The 16,365-nt window shown below is 40.5% G+C and overlaps 1 protein-coding gene across 1 annotated transcript in view; it reads left to right on the forward strand.

Moving 5' to 3' along the window:
• Positions 1 to 4,884: 4,884 nt before the first annotated feature.
• adcy1a (adenylate cyclase 1a) overlaps positions 4,885 to 16,365 on the forward strand; it is a 48,771-nt gene continuing 37,290 nt past the window's right edge. The window contains exons 1-4 of the mRNA XM_084432514.1: positions 4,885 to 5,739; positions 8,171 to 8,320; positions 14,249 to 14,367; positions 16,148 to 16,259. Of these exons, the coding sequence (XP_084288640.1) occupies positions 5,122 to 5,739; positions 8,171 to 8,320; positions 14,249 to 14,367; positions 16,148 to 16,259 (999 nt within the window). The 5' untranslated portion in view covers positions 4,885 to 5,121. The remainder of the gene's footprint in view (positions 5,740 to 8,170; positions 8,321 to 14,248; positions 14,368 to 16,147; positions 16,260 to 16,365) is intronic.

The following is a 16,365-nucleotide window of genomic DNA, read 5'->3' on the forward strand; positions in this document are numbered from 1 at the left end:
TAAAGTGTATTTTTTTCTCTTTTTTTGGAGTGAGGGGGTGGGGCTTTTTAACAAAAAAGACTTGCCCACCAAATATCGCGCTCCGTAGTACGAGAAAATATTTGCACGTTTACATACATGGTGCACTTGCAGCACTTGTGCCTATAGGAGGGGCCTGGGGAGCTCCCTTTTTCTGTTACTATGGTAACGCAACCCCTGCCCACCAACCAGGACGTGGAACGGAGGTTCCAAACTGCAAGCTGTCATTGTGTGTGTGTATCTGTTTTGTACGCGTGTGTATGTATGCGTATGTATGCGTGTTGTTACTCTCCAAATATAATGCAAGGAGACTGGTGCGTGTAAAGCTGTCTGTTCTCATTTCTCTTCTGTCTCTCTTACTCCAGAGACACACACGCACACAAACACGCACAGCGGAACTCCTTTGGAAGCAGACGGTTCTGAGGTGTTCATCTGACTGACTGCTATTCTTAGAGTCTCTCTACTTACAAAGGCCCTGGCAGAGAGGAATACACACAGATGAAAAGGAAAAATGTGTTTGCATATGTGTGTGTGAGTGCGTGTAGGTGTAAGAAATGCGGGGCCGCTGCCACTAGTAGGTTGCTGCACTCAAAGAGAGCGTGTCTGCGTGTACGGGAGAAATTGAGAGAGGGAGCAGGTGAGAGGTAGATCAATAAAAAGCTAATCTGTGAAAACAGGATGGTGTAGAAGCAGGGGACCTCTCTCCCTCTCTTGCTTTCTCTTTTTTTTTTTTGCCTCTTTTCCCACCCCCTTGCTTATCTGTCCATTTTTAGCTCCTGCTGTGTCTAAGACTGGCACGGTGATACAAGCATTAGCTGAGTCTTACTCTCTCGTAAGAGAGAGCAAAGTGTTGGAACATCTCTGACATGAACGCGCCCTGTCCTTTGTCTAGTCAGGCACAATGAAAATGACAAATGTGATGTAGAAATATTCATACGGCCATGGAAACGGAAACGTTGGCCTAGAAACATCTGTTCTGCAAAAACGGGTTTGTGTCCTAAGCTAAAATGTAATCTATCATATGTTCTATTTGTGGACTTGTCTCTTGAAGGTACATCCTTAATTAAGTGCAATCTCCATTCAGTCAAACGAAATTGAGATCAGTGATCACACGTTTTTTTCCCTTAAAGTGCTAAATGAAACCGAATTTTAATTTAAACGTATCAACAAAACCAACATGTGAAAACTACTATTTGGAAAACTTGATCTCCTGAAATAACATTTCACTACCGTTCAAAAGTTTGGGGTCTGTAAGATTCTCTCTTATGATATTCTTATCCTCACCAAGGCTGTTTATTTGATAAAAATAAAAAAATACAGTAAAAACAGTAAAATTGTGAAATATTATTATAATTTAAAATAATTTTCTATTTTAATATATTTTAAAATGCAGTTTATTCCTGTGATGGTAAAGCTGAATTTTCAGCATCATTACTCCAGTCTTCAGTGTCACATGATCCTTCAGAAATCATTCTAATATGATTTGGTGCTTAAGAAACATTTCTTATTATCATCAACTTCAGAATTCTTTGATGCGTACAAAGTGTAAAAAAAAAGGCATTTTATTTTAAATAGATTTTTTTTTAAATGTTGTATTTACTGTCACGTTTGATTAATTGAATGCAACCTTGATGAATAAAAATAATATATATATTTTTTAAATCTATCCCCACTTTTGAACAGCAGTGTATATTAAGTGCACTATTGAAATACAACATTTTGAACCTTTTTGAAATAATATTATTTCTAGATTTTGTCCTCTTCAAAAACATTGCCAGTGTTTTGTGTCATGCAAACATTTTTTACAGCAATAATAATTTGAGATAACAATAATCTCATTCAGTCACTTGAATTCACAGGACCAAGAATAATTACAGTTATAAGCATAACCCCCCTCAAGACAAAGTTCCTGAATATCCCCCCATATTGACATACATGGATTGATGAGTAAATGAGGAGAACAGAAAGAGCCTATAATGTGCCTGACCTGTTGCTCCCAATTAATAGCTATTTCTCAAAAGCATGTTTTTTGCTAATTTAATTGTGCAAATTAAAAACAGTTTCCTGCTGGTGGTTCACCTTAATGACACTATTAAATTCTGGTCAAAATGTTTTCCATCAGATGCATCTGTGTGAGATGTTGTCGGGGTCAATAAAACTTTGAAAAATCAATCACCTAAATGCCTCTAGCAAACAATGAGCAACATCAAATCACAATCACAGATCAATCTATAAATCTATGTTAAAATAACAAGTTGAAAGTCAGGTGTAAATAAAGTGGCAGATACTAAATCTGTTTCTTTAACAAAACAAAAGTAAAGCAGTCTAAAATAGATTAGATGACTAAATCGGCCATAACTGATAAGCTGAAAAGGCACAGTAGGGTTTAGATTAAATTCATAATGTTGACAGACTTTTTATGAGGATAAGTGCTGGGACGGCTCTACCAGCCAACAAGGGCATCTACTGCATGCTGTGCAATCAAAAGCAGGCCATGCGATCAAGATGCCCCCAAAATACACATGAACTGAAACTGTATTTGAGGAATGGACTAAAATAACTTCTAACTGCCCTGCAGGTTTGAGTGATTGCCACTGAAGGAAGTCTAATGTCATAAATTGTAAGAGAACATCACTTACAAGTCTCTCCGAAGCCTGATTAGACGTCAGCCTTTAATTATCGCAATTATGAGATTCATGGATCCTTCAGAGGTGCTAACGGTTATGTATTGTGATCATTCTGACAGTTACCGTTCTGCTGAGTGCCAGCTCTGCTTATCTGAAATGTACTTACTGAATCTAAACAGCTTCTTCACAATAAATCTGAGGAGCAGCCAGATGGATATAAAGTTACAGATCATACTCACTACAGCACAAGCCGTAGTCATGTTTAATCAAGGGCTCATAAATAATACACGCATGCTCCCTTGCCACAACCCACACACAATTCAGTATTTCAACGTGCGTCTAACCCTCCTCTATGGTGTTACGGTTTGATTGAATGATGTCTTTTTGATCCCAAGCTACTAAAACAAGATGATTCTGGGTTATTTTTCTGCTTCAGGCGATTCTGAATAGACAGCAGAACTACACTGACACAATTTTGTGATTAAAAAGGCCATTTGAAAACCTGATAACACAAGGAAAACACGTTAACGTGAAATTTTGAAATTGTCAGCTTTGGTTTTGAAGTCATTGAATAATCTGCTTGAACATCCTTTAAAGTGTTTACATGGTCTTACGTGTTGTTGGGTTATTAGGCATAATTGGTATATTTTTTAAATGAAAGCAGAAGTACAAAGGTTTAGACAAAAATTAATGCCAGAGAGGGTCATTAAAACAGTGAATGAGAAATGGAAATGCTCCGATCTGCTCATACAGTACGGTTGTTGGTTTATATTCTGCTTTATAATAAAAGGCTCATTCACACCAAGAACAGAAACTATAACGATAACCATAATGATAACTACGTCCACAGCAGCATTAAGCCTATGTTTATTTAAAAAAAACATACAGCATATTCTGTAAACATAACTGCAGTGCACACTTTAAAGTCTGATGCATTTTTATTGGCTTTCAATGTTTTTATCATTGGTCAGTTGGAAAAAAACGCTCTGAAAGTGATTCCAACAATATCGTTTTTTCTTATTATCGTTGTGGTGTGCACTCTTTGATTTTCTTAGAGTTAGAGCAGTTTTTAAAACTTTGTCCTTACAGTAGTGTGATCGGGAAACGGAAGTTTCAAAGAAAAAAAATGTAGGCCTATGAAGTTTTTGCGAGGGAACACAAAGTTTCTCGGCAGAACGCAAAAGTTTTTTTGCGAGGGAACACAAAGTTTCTCGGGGAAACGCACTGCATTTGCGATAGAATGCAAAAGTATTGACACATATTTTTTCCTTCAACTCATATTTTTATCTTTCTGTCCCTTTAGGGGCTCCGTAAAAAAAGTGCACGGTTAATTCTCTTACAATAGCCTACATATTCTATAAAAAATTATTTTGATTTCATGGAGACTTTAAGATCTAGCAATTAGATAATTTGAACAAACTAAAAATTATCAACGTTTATGTTGTTTTGTTAATTAATAATACAATTTTATTTATGACCTAATTATTTGTTGGCAGAGGTCCCATAGCGGGGGCTGTGAGTAGAAAGTATTCAGGGTCACTAACGGCGCCCGTAGTCTGCTTCTATGGGTTTAAGGTCCAAGTGGGACTCGAGCGCTCTCTTGACAGTCCATTTAACAGCAGCCAAATGAACACAAGAAGCTCTTCATGAATGGAGGGTCGGGCACACCTCCTCAACCCCATTGTCCCAACGTAAAAATCCACTTAGGCACCCGGCGGTAATCAATTTAGACGCAGATGCGCGAGAATAAAAGATGAATGCGATCTGTAATCCGCAACACCTGCTCCGCTGCCGGATCGGTAACGGCACTCCAAACAAAGGCTCGAGCTGGAGTTAAAGTGCTTAATTAAAAGGCCACTGATCAGCGTGCTATTTATAGGCGCGCGGCGGGGAGACTCTCCTGGGTTATTTCTGTTTTGGTGAGTCGAAAGGAAAACATCATTCGTTTCATACACACGATGGAGCGTCATAGCCTACATGAAGACTGCCCTACTGCTTGCCGTTTTTCCATTTAAGACGAGCCCTGTCAGAGCTGCTCTGCTGTCTTGTCTTATCTTTTTTTGAGGACTGGGAGACGTGCTTGGTTTCTCAATCGCGGGCTGAGATTGCGCATGCGTGATCCGGCCGCGGCGCTGAGATGCAGCTGTGGGATGCGGAGAGGGGAGTCCCGGCTCTGCGTGGTCGATGTTAACCTCTTTCTGGGGCCGAACAAACGCTACGGGTGGTCTGTTCCCTGGAGACCGCCTTGAGGAGGGAGGAGAGAGAGCGCGAGGGAGAGAAAAGAGGAGGCGGGTGCTGTCTGCGCTCGTTACAACAGTCACCAACCTGTGGATGGTGGCGGCGCGTGCTGCGGATTAGATACAGTCTAGCGCTGGGGTCAGTGTGCGCGAGTCCGTCTCGAGGCGCGACAGTTGCCGCCAGGACCGCGACAACAAGTGTTGGACATGCGGTGCTTGTGAAGAAGAGCTCTGGCTGTATGAATGGCCCCGCTATGGAGGAAGTTCCGTTTCCCAGAGTCCGCACGCGGCGGAGGAAAAGTCGCTGCCTGGCCGGTGCGTGTGAGCGCGAGTTTGACTGCAAGGAGCTCGAGACTCTCTTCCAGAAGTACAACCTGAAGCTCGAGCAGAACGCCACGCTCAAAGCGCTGGCCATCCTCATTCTCGCCGCGTCCGCGTTGGCGCTCGTGGAGCTGCTGTCCGCCGGCTCGCGCTTCACCGTGTCCAAGGGCTCGCACCCGGTCCACTGCGTCATCTTCACCTCACTCTTCATCGTCACCAACGTCAAATATCTGCAGGTCACGCAGCTGCAGCAGATCGCGCGACTCGCGCTGCTCTTCAGCTTCACGTTCGCGCTGCTCTGTTGCCCGTTTCCTCTCGCGCTGGGTCACGGGACTCAGGGCGCGCTGGCACCTGATGCACCGAGCACAACACCTGAGCAAGGTGTCTGGCAGCTGATGCTCGTTACGTTTGTTGCCTACTCTCTGCTTCCGGTCAGGACGCTCTTGGCGATTTTGTTCGGTATCCTGGTGGCTGCGTCGCATTTCATCGTGATGGTGACATCGGTTACGGCGCGTAGACCTTTCGTGTGGACACCGGTAAGTTGTGTCATTGAACATTTCATGTTCGTATTCTTTTATTTGGCGTGTCATATATGGTAAAGCACTAGTGGTTAAGTGTGCTTGCTGGAGCATGAGGGCTGTGGGCGAACATTGCCGCACGTGCACACAGGTGGCGTGAAGAGCGCGCACCCTGTTTGACTTCAGCACCAACGAGGATGGACAGCTCCTAAAGAAAGGAGTCAGTCAGAATGAACTTCTTTAGTGAAAAAGAAAAAAAAACATTCAGATATCAGCAATCATCAGAATCATTCAGGAATAATTGGGTAATTTTAACAAAAAAATGGAAGGTGTGTAAGTTTACAACTTAATCATTTGTAGCTAAGCCAACATAAAATTAAGGAACTATCTGATTATATCACGGTGTGTATTGTAAATGCACATTTTAAATCACTTTCACCACTGATTTAATTAATTTAACTTTATTTTATTAAGAATATCAGAACTAAGGATATTTGGATATTTCCACAGCTTGTGGATCTGTGAATCTTGTGCCAAACATAGTATAAATGGAAATAATAAAAAATAAATGTTTTATAGGATTTAGCAGTCAGAACTTTACTGTGAAACCACTGCAGGCTGTCGTTTTCTGTCATAGCACAACACATGACCGGACTACCCAATAGTGAAATACCCTTGAGTTTGAATAAAATACTGTAATTAAACATTTAACACAATTGTCTGATATACAGTTTTACACAGTAAACATAATTTGGGGTTGGAACTTTTCACACAGACATTTCATACAGACCTTTTCTTTTTAGTTGTCGCTTCATGGCTTGAAAGATTTTTCACTTTTGAAAAATGAAAATTCTGTCATAATTTACCCTCATTCCAAAACTGTATGACTTTCTTTATTCCGTGGAATAAAATAATGAGGATATTTTGAGAAATGTGTTTTTATATCCGTATACAGTGGAAGTCAAAACCAAAACTTTAAGGTTACCGACATTCTTCAACATATTTTCTTTTGAAAGTGTGAAAGAATGGAAGTGATACAGGTATGGAACAACATGAGGATGAGTAAATGATGACATAATTTGTGAGTGAACTGTGTTTTCACTGGGGTCAGATTGATTCAAAACCCAACCTGTGGGGAAACAGTGCAAGTGTCATGATATTAATTTTAATGCATTGATCTTTTATTTATTCTGGCAGACAGACACATTTCAGTTCAGCTTGTAACCTCTATGCCACTGATTTATTGAACACCGTGACAGTTTCACACGTCTCACTACATCCTCGCCTAAGTGATGTTTGTGACAAACACTCACACAGAAATTGCAGCTTCCGTCATCAAAAACCGAACCTGTGAGAACAAGGACTGGATTTGTTGACCTATTAAGCCTTGATTTCTTTGAAAAGACAGACAGAGTGCTTCAAATCCTATCAAAACGCTCCACAGACCTTAAGCGAAGAGGATCAACATAAACTCATTAAAATCACCTGATCTAAAAATATCAGTGTGCCACTTCACATTAAAACGGCAGCATCTCACAGCATATACAGTATTTCATTATTGCACTCCAAACTTCAAGAACACTTCACATCTAGACACAAGTGTCACCGCTCACATGCTGAGTTAATGAGGTTTTTTTCCACAACCTCTCACTCACTGTCACAGTGTAACCTTGGTGCACATCACGCATTAAAATACAGGACGGTCAGCCATTTATAAGCTGATTGCAATGGCTCTGATCTTGCAAGACTTTAAAGCATTTTCAGTGATCACCGATCAATAGCCAATACCCTTTTACCAAGGCCACTTTGTTTATTATAATTTATACGGCTTGAAACTTCGCTAAAGATTTGTAGTAATGCCACGGCTTTGTTCTGTTCAGCAAATGGCCTTCACTTTCAATTACAAAGGCCTGTTAAAAGAATGCATAGACCAGTTGAGGGGATTCTGGGTAATCTACTTTTCTGTTGCTCTATCAATGAACAATACAAATCCCTTAATGGGTGCCTGTTTGATGTGTCTGTTTGAAAAGCAAGGCAATTGCTGATTCTTTCAGTCACAGTAGCATATCTGCAGAGTTTCTCAGGCTATCTAGCATGGGGGGTTTGTGTCCGTCTCCGCGCTCGAGTTTATCATCTCAGGACGGATTGAAAAAAATGAACTCACTGCCCCCTCTCTCGGCATCGGCATATGTGTCCGTCTCGTCTTCAAGCAACTTTCTCTCCGTGCCCTGTTTTTCTCTCTTGTACACACACACACACACACACACACACACACACACACACACACACACACACACACACACACACACACACACCCCCCACTCCTAATCACTGAAAGTTCATATTCAGTCGCCAATTGTTGCTTAAATGTCAGAATCCTTCTCCATGGTCCGATAAACAGAGATGGTCACACAAATCCTGTTATTTTTCTCTCTCTGTGTGTTTGTAGCTGGTAGCAAATGCAGTGTTGCTGGTCGGCGTGAATCTGTCGGGTGTGTTTGTACGAGTCCTTACTGAGCGCACCCAGAGGAAGGCTTTCCTACAGGCCAGAAACTGCATCCAGCAGCGCCTGCAACTAGAGGACGAGAACGAGAAACAGGTCAGACTCGCTCAAACAAGCAGTTGCATGTTTTAGATCAAATGATCAGCTGTTTCAATATCTCCCTCAAGTTAAAGTGGCAGTTTTGACAGGTAATTACCTTGCAAGATTGCTTTTATTCCCCCCTGACTAGCTTAAAGGTCAAGCTTTCTTAGCAAACACATACACACAGATGCATGTACTCTAAGACACACAAAACAGTTATGAGATCAGGACTGAGGTCAGGTGGTTGACTTAGTTGGTATGCAGGCTGTATACAACTATAATGACAACACAGTCCACCAAACGCACCTCAGAGCTTTAGCATTTTCATTTGGCTTACTAGCTTTAAATGTAAACTTCTTAGTCAACATGAACTCAAAATGGACCCTGATTATATTCCTTATTGTGCTATCAGTGTATGTTTTTGCAAAGAAAAAAAAAAAGCCAGAAAAAAAGTTACATTGGAATATGAAATGGAATGACGGGATGTGGAATTTACTGAATTGCAGGTATTTCTTTCTGGGAAATCAAATGTTCTTCTGTCTGGTTATAAATATCTCTGTCTGTAAGACAGTTCAAACGATTGGGGTCAGTAAATATATTAAAGAAATTAATACTTTTATTCAGAAAGGTTGCAGTAAATTGATCAAAAATGATAGTAAAGGCTTTCACATTTATACAATATTATTGTATTAACAGAACTGGTTTCAATATTTATAAGAAGAAATGTTTCTTGAGCAGAAAATTCACGTTATAATGATTTCTGAAGGATCATGTGACACTGAAGATTGGAGTAATGCTGCTGAAAATTCAGCTTTGCCATCATAGGAATAATTTATATTTTACAATATTTTTGTAAAACAACACTTTTAATTTGCAATAATATTAATAACAATAGCCTAATATACAGAAATGTAATAAATAAATCAAATGGAAGAAAAGTTAAATAAATAAAACATTGCATAGTCTTTATGGATTAAATATATCAAATCAAATCAAAGTTTATTTATAAAGCACAGTAAAAACAACAATAGTTGACCACTGTGCTGTACAATGTCATACTAAAAAAAGGTATAAAATAAGTGATATACACATATGCATATATACACATACACATGTACACATGCACAAATATACATACATGAGCATATACACACAGTACACACCTATACACAAAAACATGCGTAACACATACATACATACATACATACATACATACATAGATAAATATAATAAAGACCGCAATGCAAAAAAGAGAAAAAAAGAAAGAATGAGTAAATCAGAACACCGATAAATGGTCTAAAAAGTCTAGGAACAGTTATATGCCTGAGAAAAAAGGTATGTTTTTAGCTTAGATTTAAATTCAGCTTCTGATGAAACTGATCTGAGAGAGACCGGGAGACTGTTCCACAACTTTGGCCCAACAACAGAAAAAGCCCGGTCACCTCGCAGCTTTAATCTAGATCTAGGGACCATCAGTAAATATACATTGATTCTTATTAAAGTTATTAATATTATATAGTGAAGAGCAGTGAATGATTCTCTCGTTTTCTTTTGTTGTTTGATTAAGAATAAATGGCAGGTTTATTAGGCTGCATTCACTTTAAGACCGGATGCACTGACCTAATACACTGACAAGCATTTGATTACTTTCCCAGCTATTATGTTCACCGAAGACATAACTGAATGCGTTTTAAGTTAAAAAGTCCCGAAGATGGATATTTTGTCATTTTTGCGTGTATTTAAACGTTAAAAACGATCCTGGATCGCGCGGACAGAAAGCCGCCTGTTTGAGACGCTTGTGCTCGTGACATTACATGATTTGACTTATTTGGATGTTACGTATGGTGACAGCACTTTACTTTAAAGGAAAGAAACGGAAAGCGGCGTAATATCAAAATAAAAATCGAAACTAAAACACAGTCCTAAATCATAAATTCTTTAGAGCAAGGGGGCCCCTGGTGGTTCGGGGGCCCTACGCAACTTGTGTACTTTGCGTATAGGGAGGACCGGCACTGGCCACCGTGAGCTCTGTCGGGAGCACCTGCTTCGAAGTGGCTGATGTTAGCACCACGTCAATGCACTTGCCACGATGTGGACCGGGAAATTGAGCTGCCTCCCCAGATCGACTTGAAGCTCCCAGTCCAAAGCCAAGGTGAACAGCCTGGCTGGCGTTCTGGAGCCAGAGCCTGTTCTCGGCCAGGTGAGCTGGAGCCTGTCGCAAACCGACCGCGTGTTTCTTTCCACAGACTTGAGGAGCGAACGGTGACGTAACACTACTATGTGTGGTTTACCTGCCTATGACCAGTCTATAAGAAAAAATTGCGCATTCCAGTGTTTGCGCACTTCTGTTTTTCTGTTCACAGTACCGGGAGTGATTCAAGCAAACCGGCAGCTCGCATAAACTGCCAGTACTCTTATCTATCCTTTTTGGAGAGAAACTGAAACCATTGATTCACTCGCTCTCTCGCATGCTGGGTCTCTCTCGTGCACATAGTTTTATAAATGTTTATGTAAAGAGCAATGTAGTGCAACATTATTACATTTCTCAACGAGACAACAACAGTTTTTCTATGCCCACTGCTCCCCGGCTCGGTTCGAAACCAGCAAATTTTTTAACCGATTTTTCTGGCCCGGAACCCCTCTTTTTATGCATTGGAAATGCGCGTAATAGTTTGAGAGCAGACAAAGTCCTGGAACCCACACCGGAATCGTGTCGGTAGAAAAGGGGTTAATGTGGCTGCTCCCCAACCCTGACAAAGGTGATGTTCCTCCGGTGGCAGCCATGCGTGTTGTTGGCCATGGACTCTGCAATGGACTTTTGAACCTGATCGTGCCGCCAGGGCTGTTGGACAGCTGCTTAAGATGTGCTCAAGGGAACCCCTCCTAGGCCACAAAGGACATGCTGGTGAGTTGTTCCTACCCCAGATGTGGAGATTTGCTGGGCTAGGAAGGACATCATAGACCGCTCGGACCAAGAACCTGATCTGCTGGAGATCTGCCTGCCATATATAAATAATTTTCAAACAAGGCTCTCAAGCCGACATTCAGGAATAAATTGGAACACGCAGGAGATCACCAGGGTATAACTCACATCAAAACGTTAATGACATGGACTGAGGAATCTAAGGACTAAATACTAGAGAAATCAAGGACAACTGATGGAGAAGAGGCCGATGGAAGTGGAGCACTAGGCGCAGACAAAGAGCCAGCAAGACCGGCCACACAATGTCCTTGGAGGCTGAGCCTCAGTGACGAGCGTCCGGGGTTGTGCCAGGGTGCCAGAGGACTGAGGTGTAGCCGGCGTGACTGAGGACCAAGGCGAAGCCCGACAGAGCCAAAGGGGTGGAGGGACGAAGCTTAGGTGAAGACCCATAAGTCCATGGCACAGGCAGAGTGACATCTGACCAAGGTGGAGACGAAGGGACAAGGGAGCCTGGTGGAGCCGTAAGGACGATAGTCCCAGCTGGAGCCGAGGGAGGGCGTAGCCGACAGGTCGGCGGGCCGAAGTGGAGTAACGGGATCGACGGCTGGAGGCGGAGCCAGGGGATCCTTTTTGACTGGGCAGAACTGGAGACCAGAAAACCCGAGGCAAATCCACACAATAGAGTGGTGTCAGAGGAGGAGCAGAGGGGCTAAAGGGCTCTGGGTCCAGAGTGGGGCTAGTGATGTCATCCTCAGCGGGGCAGAGGGTGAATACAGATCCATTGTTTACAAGCACCCACTCCATGCTGAAAAGTCATCTGTAAATAATATTCTTTTTTATATATATATAATTAATATATTTTAAAATTCTTCCATGTATCTGACTAGATACAGAGCACCTCTATGAGCCCAATCTTGAAAGAAACAGGACTTTTCTATACTTAGATCAAATTCCTCATTGTATCTGTTAGCATATTTGCGGGATGGACATTTCTGGACAAAACTGCACACACAGCAGATTGTGATGTGAACATTTTCTTGCAGCAGCAACCTACCTTAACAAGCAGATTCACCATCCCACTTTATTTCTCAGTGAGACTGCTTCCTTTAGCTGTCATTGTGGATTATATCAATGATAAAGTATGTGAATCAAATAGCAACATTCGCATAACTTATCTCCCTCGCCGAGCTCAATTGCAGTGGATAATTACTGAATGATTTATAAATGAAGTGGAGAGGGGCATAAAGATTGAAAGATGCAAAACACACTCATACAAACTAAAGCGGAGAGGACACTTTCCCCTTGTTCCTTAGCGACTGAAATTGGTTATAATTGTTTGCACATGACTCATCCACCTCCTACCCAACAAACTCCCTGAATAGAAGGTAACACCACCCACTCTATACATCACACCAGCCTGTACCACACAACTCTCTCTCTGACACACAAACTCTCACACTCGCTTTATAGATGTGGACCAGTCTCTAATCTTTCCATTCGCACATTCAGATGATCGATCATTTATGTGCACAAAAGTGCACATTCAGCTAGAGTGGCTGATGTATTGATTTCAAAAGTTTGAGAGTTTCTGGGGCAGATGGATAAAATCACGAGGTGGAAAATATTTGATATGTATGTTTTGGATTAAATTAAAAAAACTAACCCCCGGTTTCACAGACGAGGCTTAAACCTAGTCCCAGGAACATTTATTTTAACAGTTATCTTACTGCATTTTTGGTCAAATAAGTATATACAGTAGTAAAGATATGAAGTATATATACACAGCACAACTTTATAACTTTGTCAACAAGGAATAATCTATATGTTGCAGACTATAATGTTCACTGGTTTTAAATTTCACAGTCAACGAAAGAGGCTTAGACAATTACAGTCATGCTGCTAATTATACAAACTCTCTACACAACTCTCAGCTCAACTTTTGAGTTAAGGCAATTGACAAACCAACCCATTGGGCTTTTAACACCGGTGGCATGGCTCGCTGGGGTTTGCTCATCGAGAAAGCATTTATCACCTGCTTTTAGTAACGCATGGCTTGGCAATGAACTGTATGCGTTTCCACGGAAACTTACCTTTGCCATGCCAACCAACTCCAAAGCTCAAAACTGTGATCTCTTACAGAGATTGGCCACTTTATAGCTATCACCGAGTTCATTAGATAAAACGCATACAGATAACAGAAGTGGCCAGTTTAAACTAACAATAGCATAATGCAATGGCCAGCACAAACATTTTGTGTTTTTTTTATAGAGATGCTCAATTATGACATCATTTTAAAGGCCAGCCGGAAGGCTATGGCTTCCCTTGGAAATGTCCATGTCTGTGGTTAACATTACTTGATGAGGCTTTAACATGTTCTATAACAACATTTAGCTAGTTCTGTCGTTACCAATACAATTCAAGGGAACTTGCGACCATATTTGGCTAACAATGTTTTTGGGAAACTCACCCCAGAAAGTTTGAAGAAGTTTTAAAAACTTTGGTTTTCAAACGTTTTCCATTTGAAATAGTTAAAAGTAAAGCTTTAGCACATTGCTAGCATGAATTAGCATGTTGCTATCATGAATTAACATGCTTTTACACATTACTATCATAAATTAGCACATTGCTACCATGTTTTAGCACATTGCTAACATAAATGACATGTGTGTCCAATTTGTCATTTATTGAAAAGTTTACACAAAATTCTTATTGGCGGTATGTTGGGAACACATCCCTCATAAAGTTGGTTGAGTGAATGTCAAAAATCAATTAAAGGGCAGCAATTGTGACCAATTAGAGAGTTTTGATGTGTTTGTCATATTTGGTCACTGCACAATTCCCACAATTCTATTTGTGTTATTTTATAGTTTTAAGGCTTTATATTATTTTACAATATTGGAATAGTAGTGATAAAAATTAGTAAATGAATTCTAACGAGTATTATAATAATTATTAAACTTGACTGATGGCACTAAAAAAACTCACTATTTATCCCAAAATGTAATGGACATATTCAACAGGAACGCCTCCTAATGAGCCTGCTGCCCAGGAATGTTGCCATGGAGATGAAGGAGGACTTCCTGAAGCCACCAGAAAGAATCTTCCACAAGATATACATCCAACGGCATGACAACGTCAGGTATAGAAGGAACGAGAGCGAGAGAGAGAAATTGTTTCAATCAAGCCATTCATGTTGAAAACCCATTCCATGAATGAGAGAGGAGAGCACTACATTTATAGTTTTTTTTTTTTTTTTTCAGACTAGACCGACAGTGTCAATTTAATTGTATTTAAATTGTGATTGCGAATACTGAATCAGTGAGTCAATAAGAGTCAACAACACTCCACTCACGCGCAGTCGTCTAAGTTCCTGAGTCTGGCTCCCAACCAAAGCTCGCACAGCATGTACGGCGCCTACAGCGCTAGTGCTATCAACTCAAGAGCTGCTCAATTAACCCACGCTGCCCACACACGCAGAGAGATGCAGAGTGAGAGATGGAGCAAGTGCTGGGGGGCAAATTCACACAATAGCACATACACACATATGCCATCCCTAAAGACCTGCTCCAACCAAGCGATTTGGGAGTGAAAGATGATGCATACAAGTAACTTTTCCATGACCCACTAACTGTCTAAAAGATGAGGTTAATGCAGGCCCCAGCTCCAGTTTAAGGATGAAAGGTGGGCTGTAACTACGAGCTCTGTAATACATGCATTCATCTCTCACTGCCATATTTGCTTAGTTTCGAGGTTTTGAGTCTGTAACCTTAGTCAGAAATGTGATGTAACCAATGAATCTGGAGCCTTTTGTTTATTATAGTTTTGAATTTAGTTTTATTTCGAACTTGTTCTACTAATTTAGTTTTTGATTATAGTTCACTGTGAATGTTAGTTAATTTTTTTTTTCACTTTTCAATGATTGACTTCTCCAATCATTTAGTCCACTTCCAGCCATTTTCCGAATTGTCCAGCCAAATTCTGAATTTCCATTTCTGTTATAATTAACATCTTTCATTTACTTTCGTTTTAATTTAGATTTTATCGCAGCATTACATTTTAATGTTAATGAAGGTGTGTTATAAAGTTAGAAATATTTACTATATATTCTGTAATAAGTAATCTAAAGTAAAACTAAAATGAATCTGTGGTAATTCATATTACTGTTTTATTATATTTTAGTTTAGTTGAGGTCGGCATGAAATGAAAATCTACCTTTTTTATTTTCTATAAGCATGTTATTTCATTTTGCACCTTTTTAATCTTTAAATGATTTTAATCAAAATGATTAAACTGGATCTTCCGGTGAAACGACAGACTGCTCTCTGGTGATGTATGCTGGACTTCTCCAATCATTTAGTCCACTTCCCGCCATTTTCCGAATCCCGCCATTTTCTTACAATCAACAACAAGCTCGCGTTCAGATCTGCTTCCATCCAATCAACAAGTGATGGATGGAGCCAAGTCCCCGCCCTACATGTTTTCTTTTTTCAAGAATGTTCGTCAAAATGTTTTTATTGTAGATTTGTTACTACTTCCGTTTCATCGCAACTTCAACAAAAGTATTTTGACATGCTAAATTGACATACTGACATGCTAAATTAATGATACAGTTAGTTTATTGGACTATACTAACCAGCCAGAACTTGACACCTCAGGTGGGTTAAACTCACTCAATAAATGATTGGGTGAGCCAAGAACCCCCCCGGACCCCTGGCCTGGGTTAATCTGACTACAGATTGTAATGTTTTAATGAAAAAAGGCCAACAGACTCAGTAGACGCTGGGTGATTCATATTGCTTTTATAGTCCTGTGCATGTTTCTGATAAAACACAGTTTTCTGGCTTGTCCCTAAGCTATTACAAAGAACAGTGTAAGATTTGTTGTGAATCCCCGTAACCTGTTCCTCTCATTCTGTGCAGCATCCTGTTTGCAGACATTGTTGGGTTTACCAGTCTAGCATCACAGTGCACGGCCCAAGAGCTGGTTAAACTACTGAATGAGCTCTTCGGAAAATTTGATGAGCTCGCTACAGTAAGTAATACTATTGGCATGTATGTGTTGAGAGAAAGGAAGAGATTAGCAAATCACAATAGAAAGCTTGAGTCAATGGGTGTATGCAGTACCTTATATGATTGCT

The sequence above is a fragment of the Rutilus rutilus genome (assembly GCF_951802725.1).
Source record: "Rutilus rutilus genome assembly, chromosome: 15".
In the NCBI taxonomy this organism is placed as follows: domain Eukaryota; kingdom Metazoa; phylum Chordata; class Actinopteri; order Cypriniformes; family Leuciscidae; genus Rutilus; species Rutilus rutilus.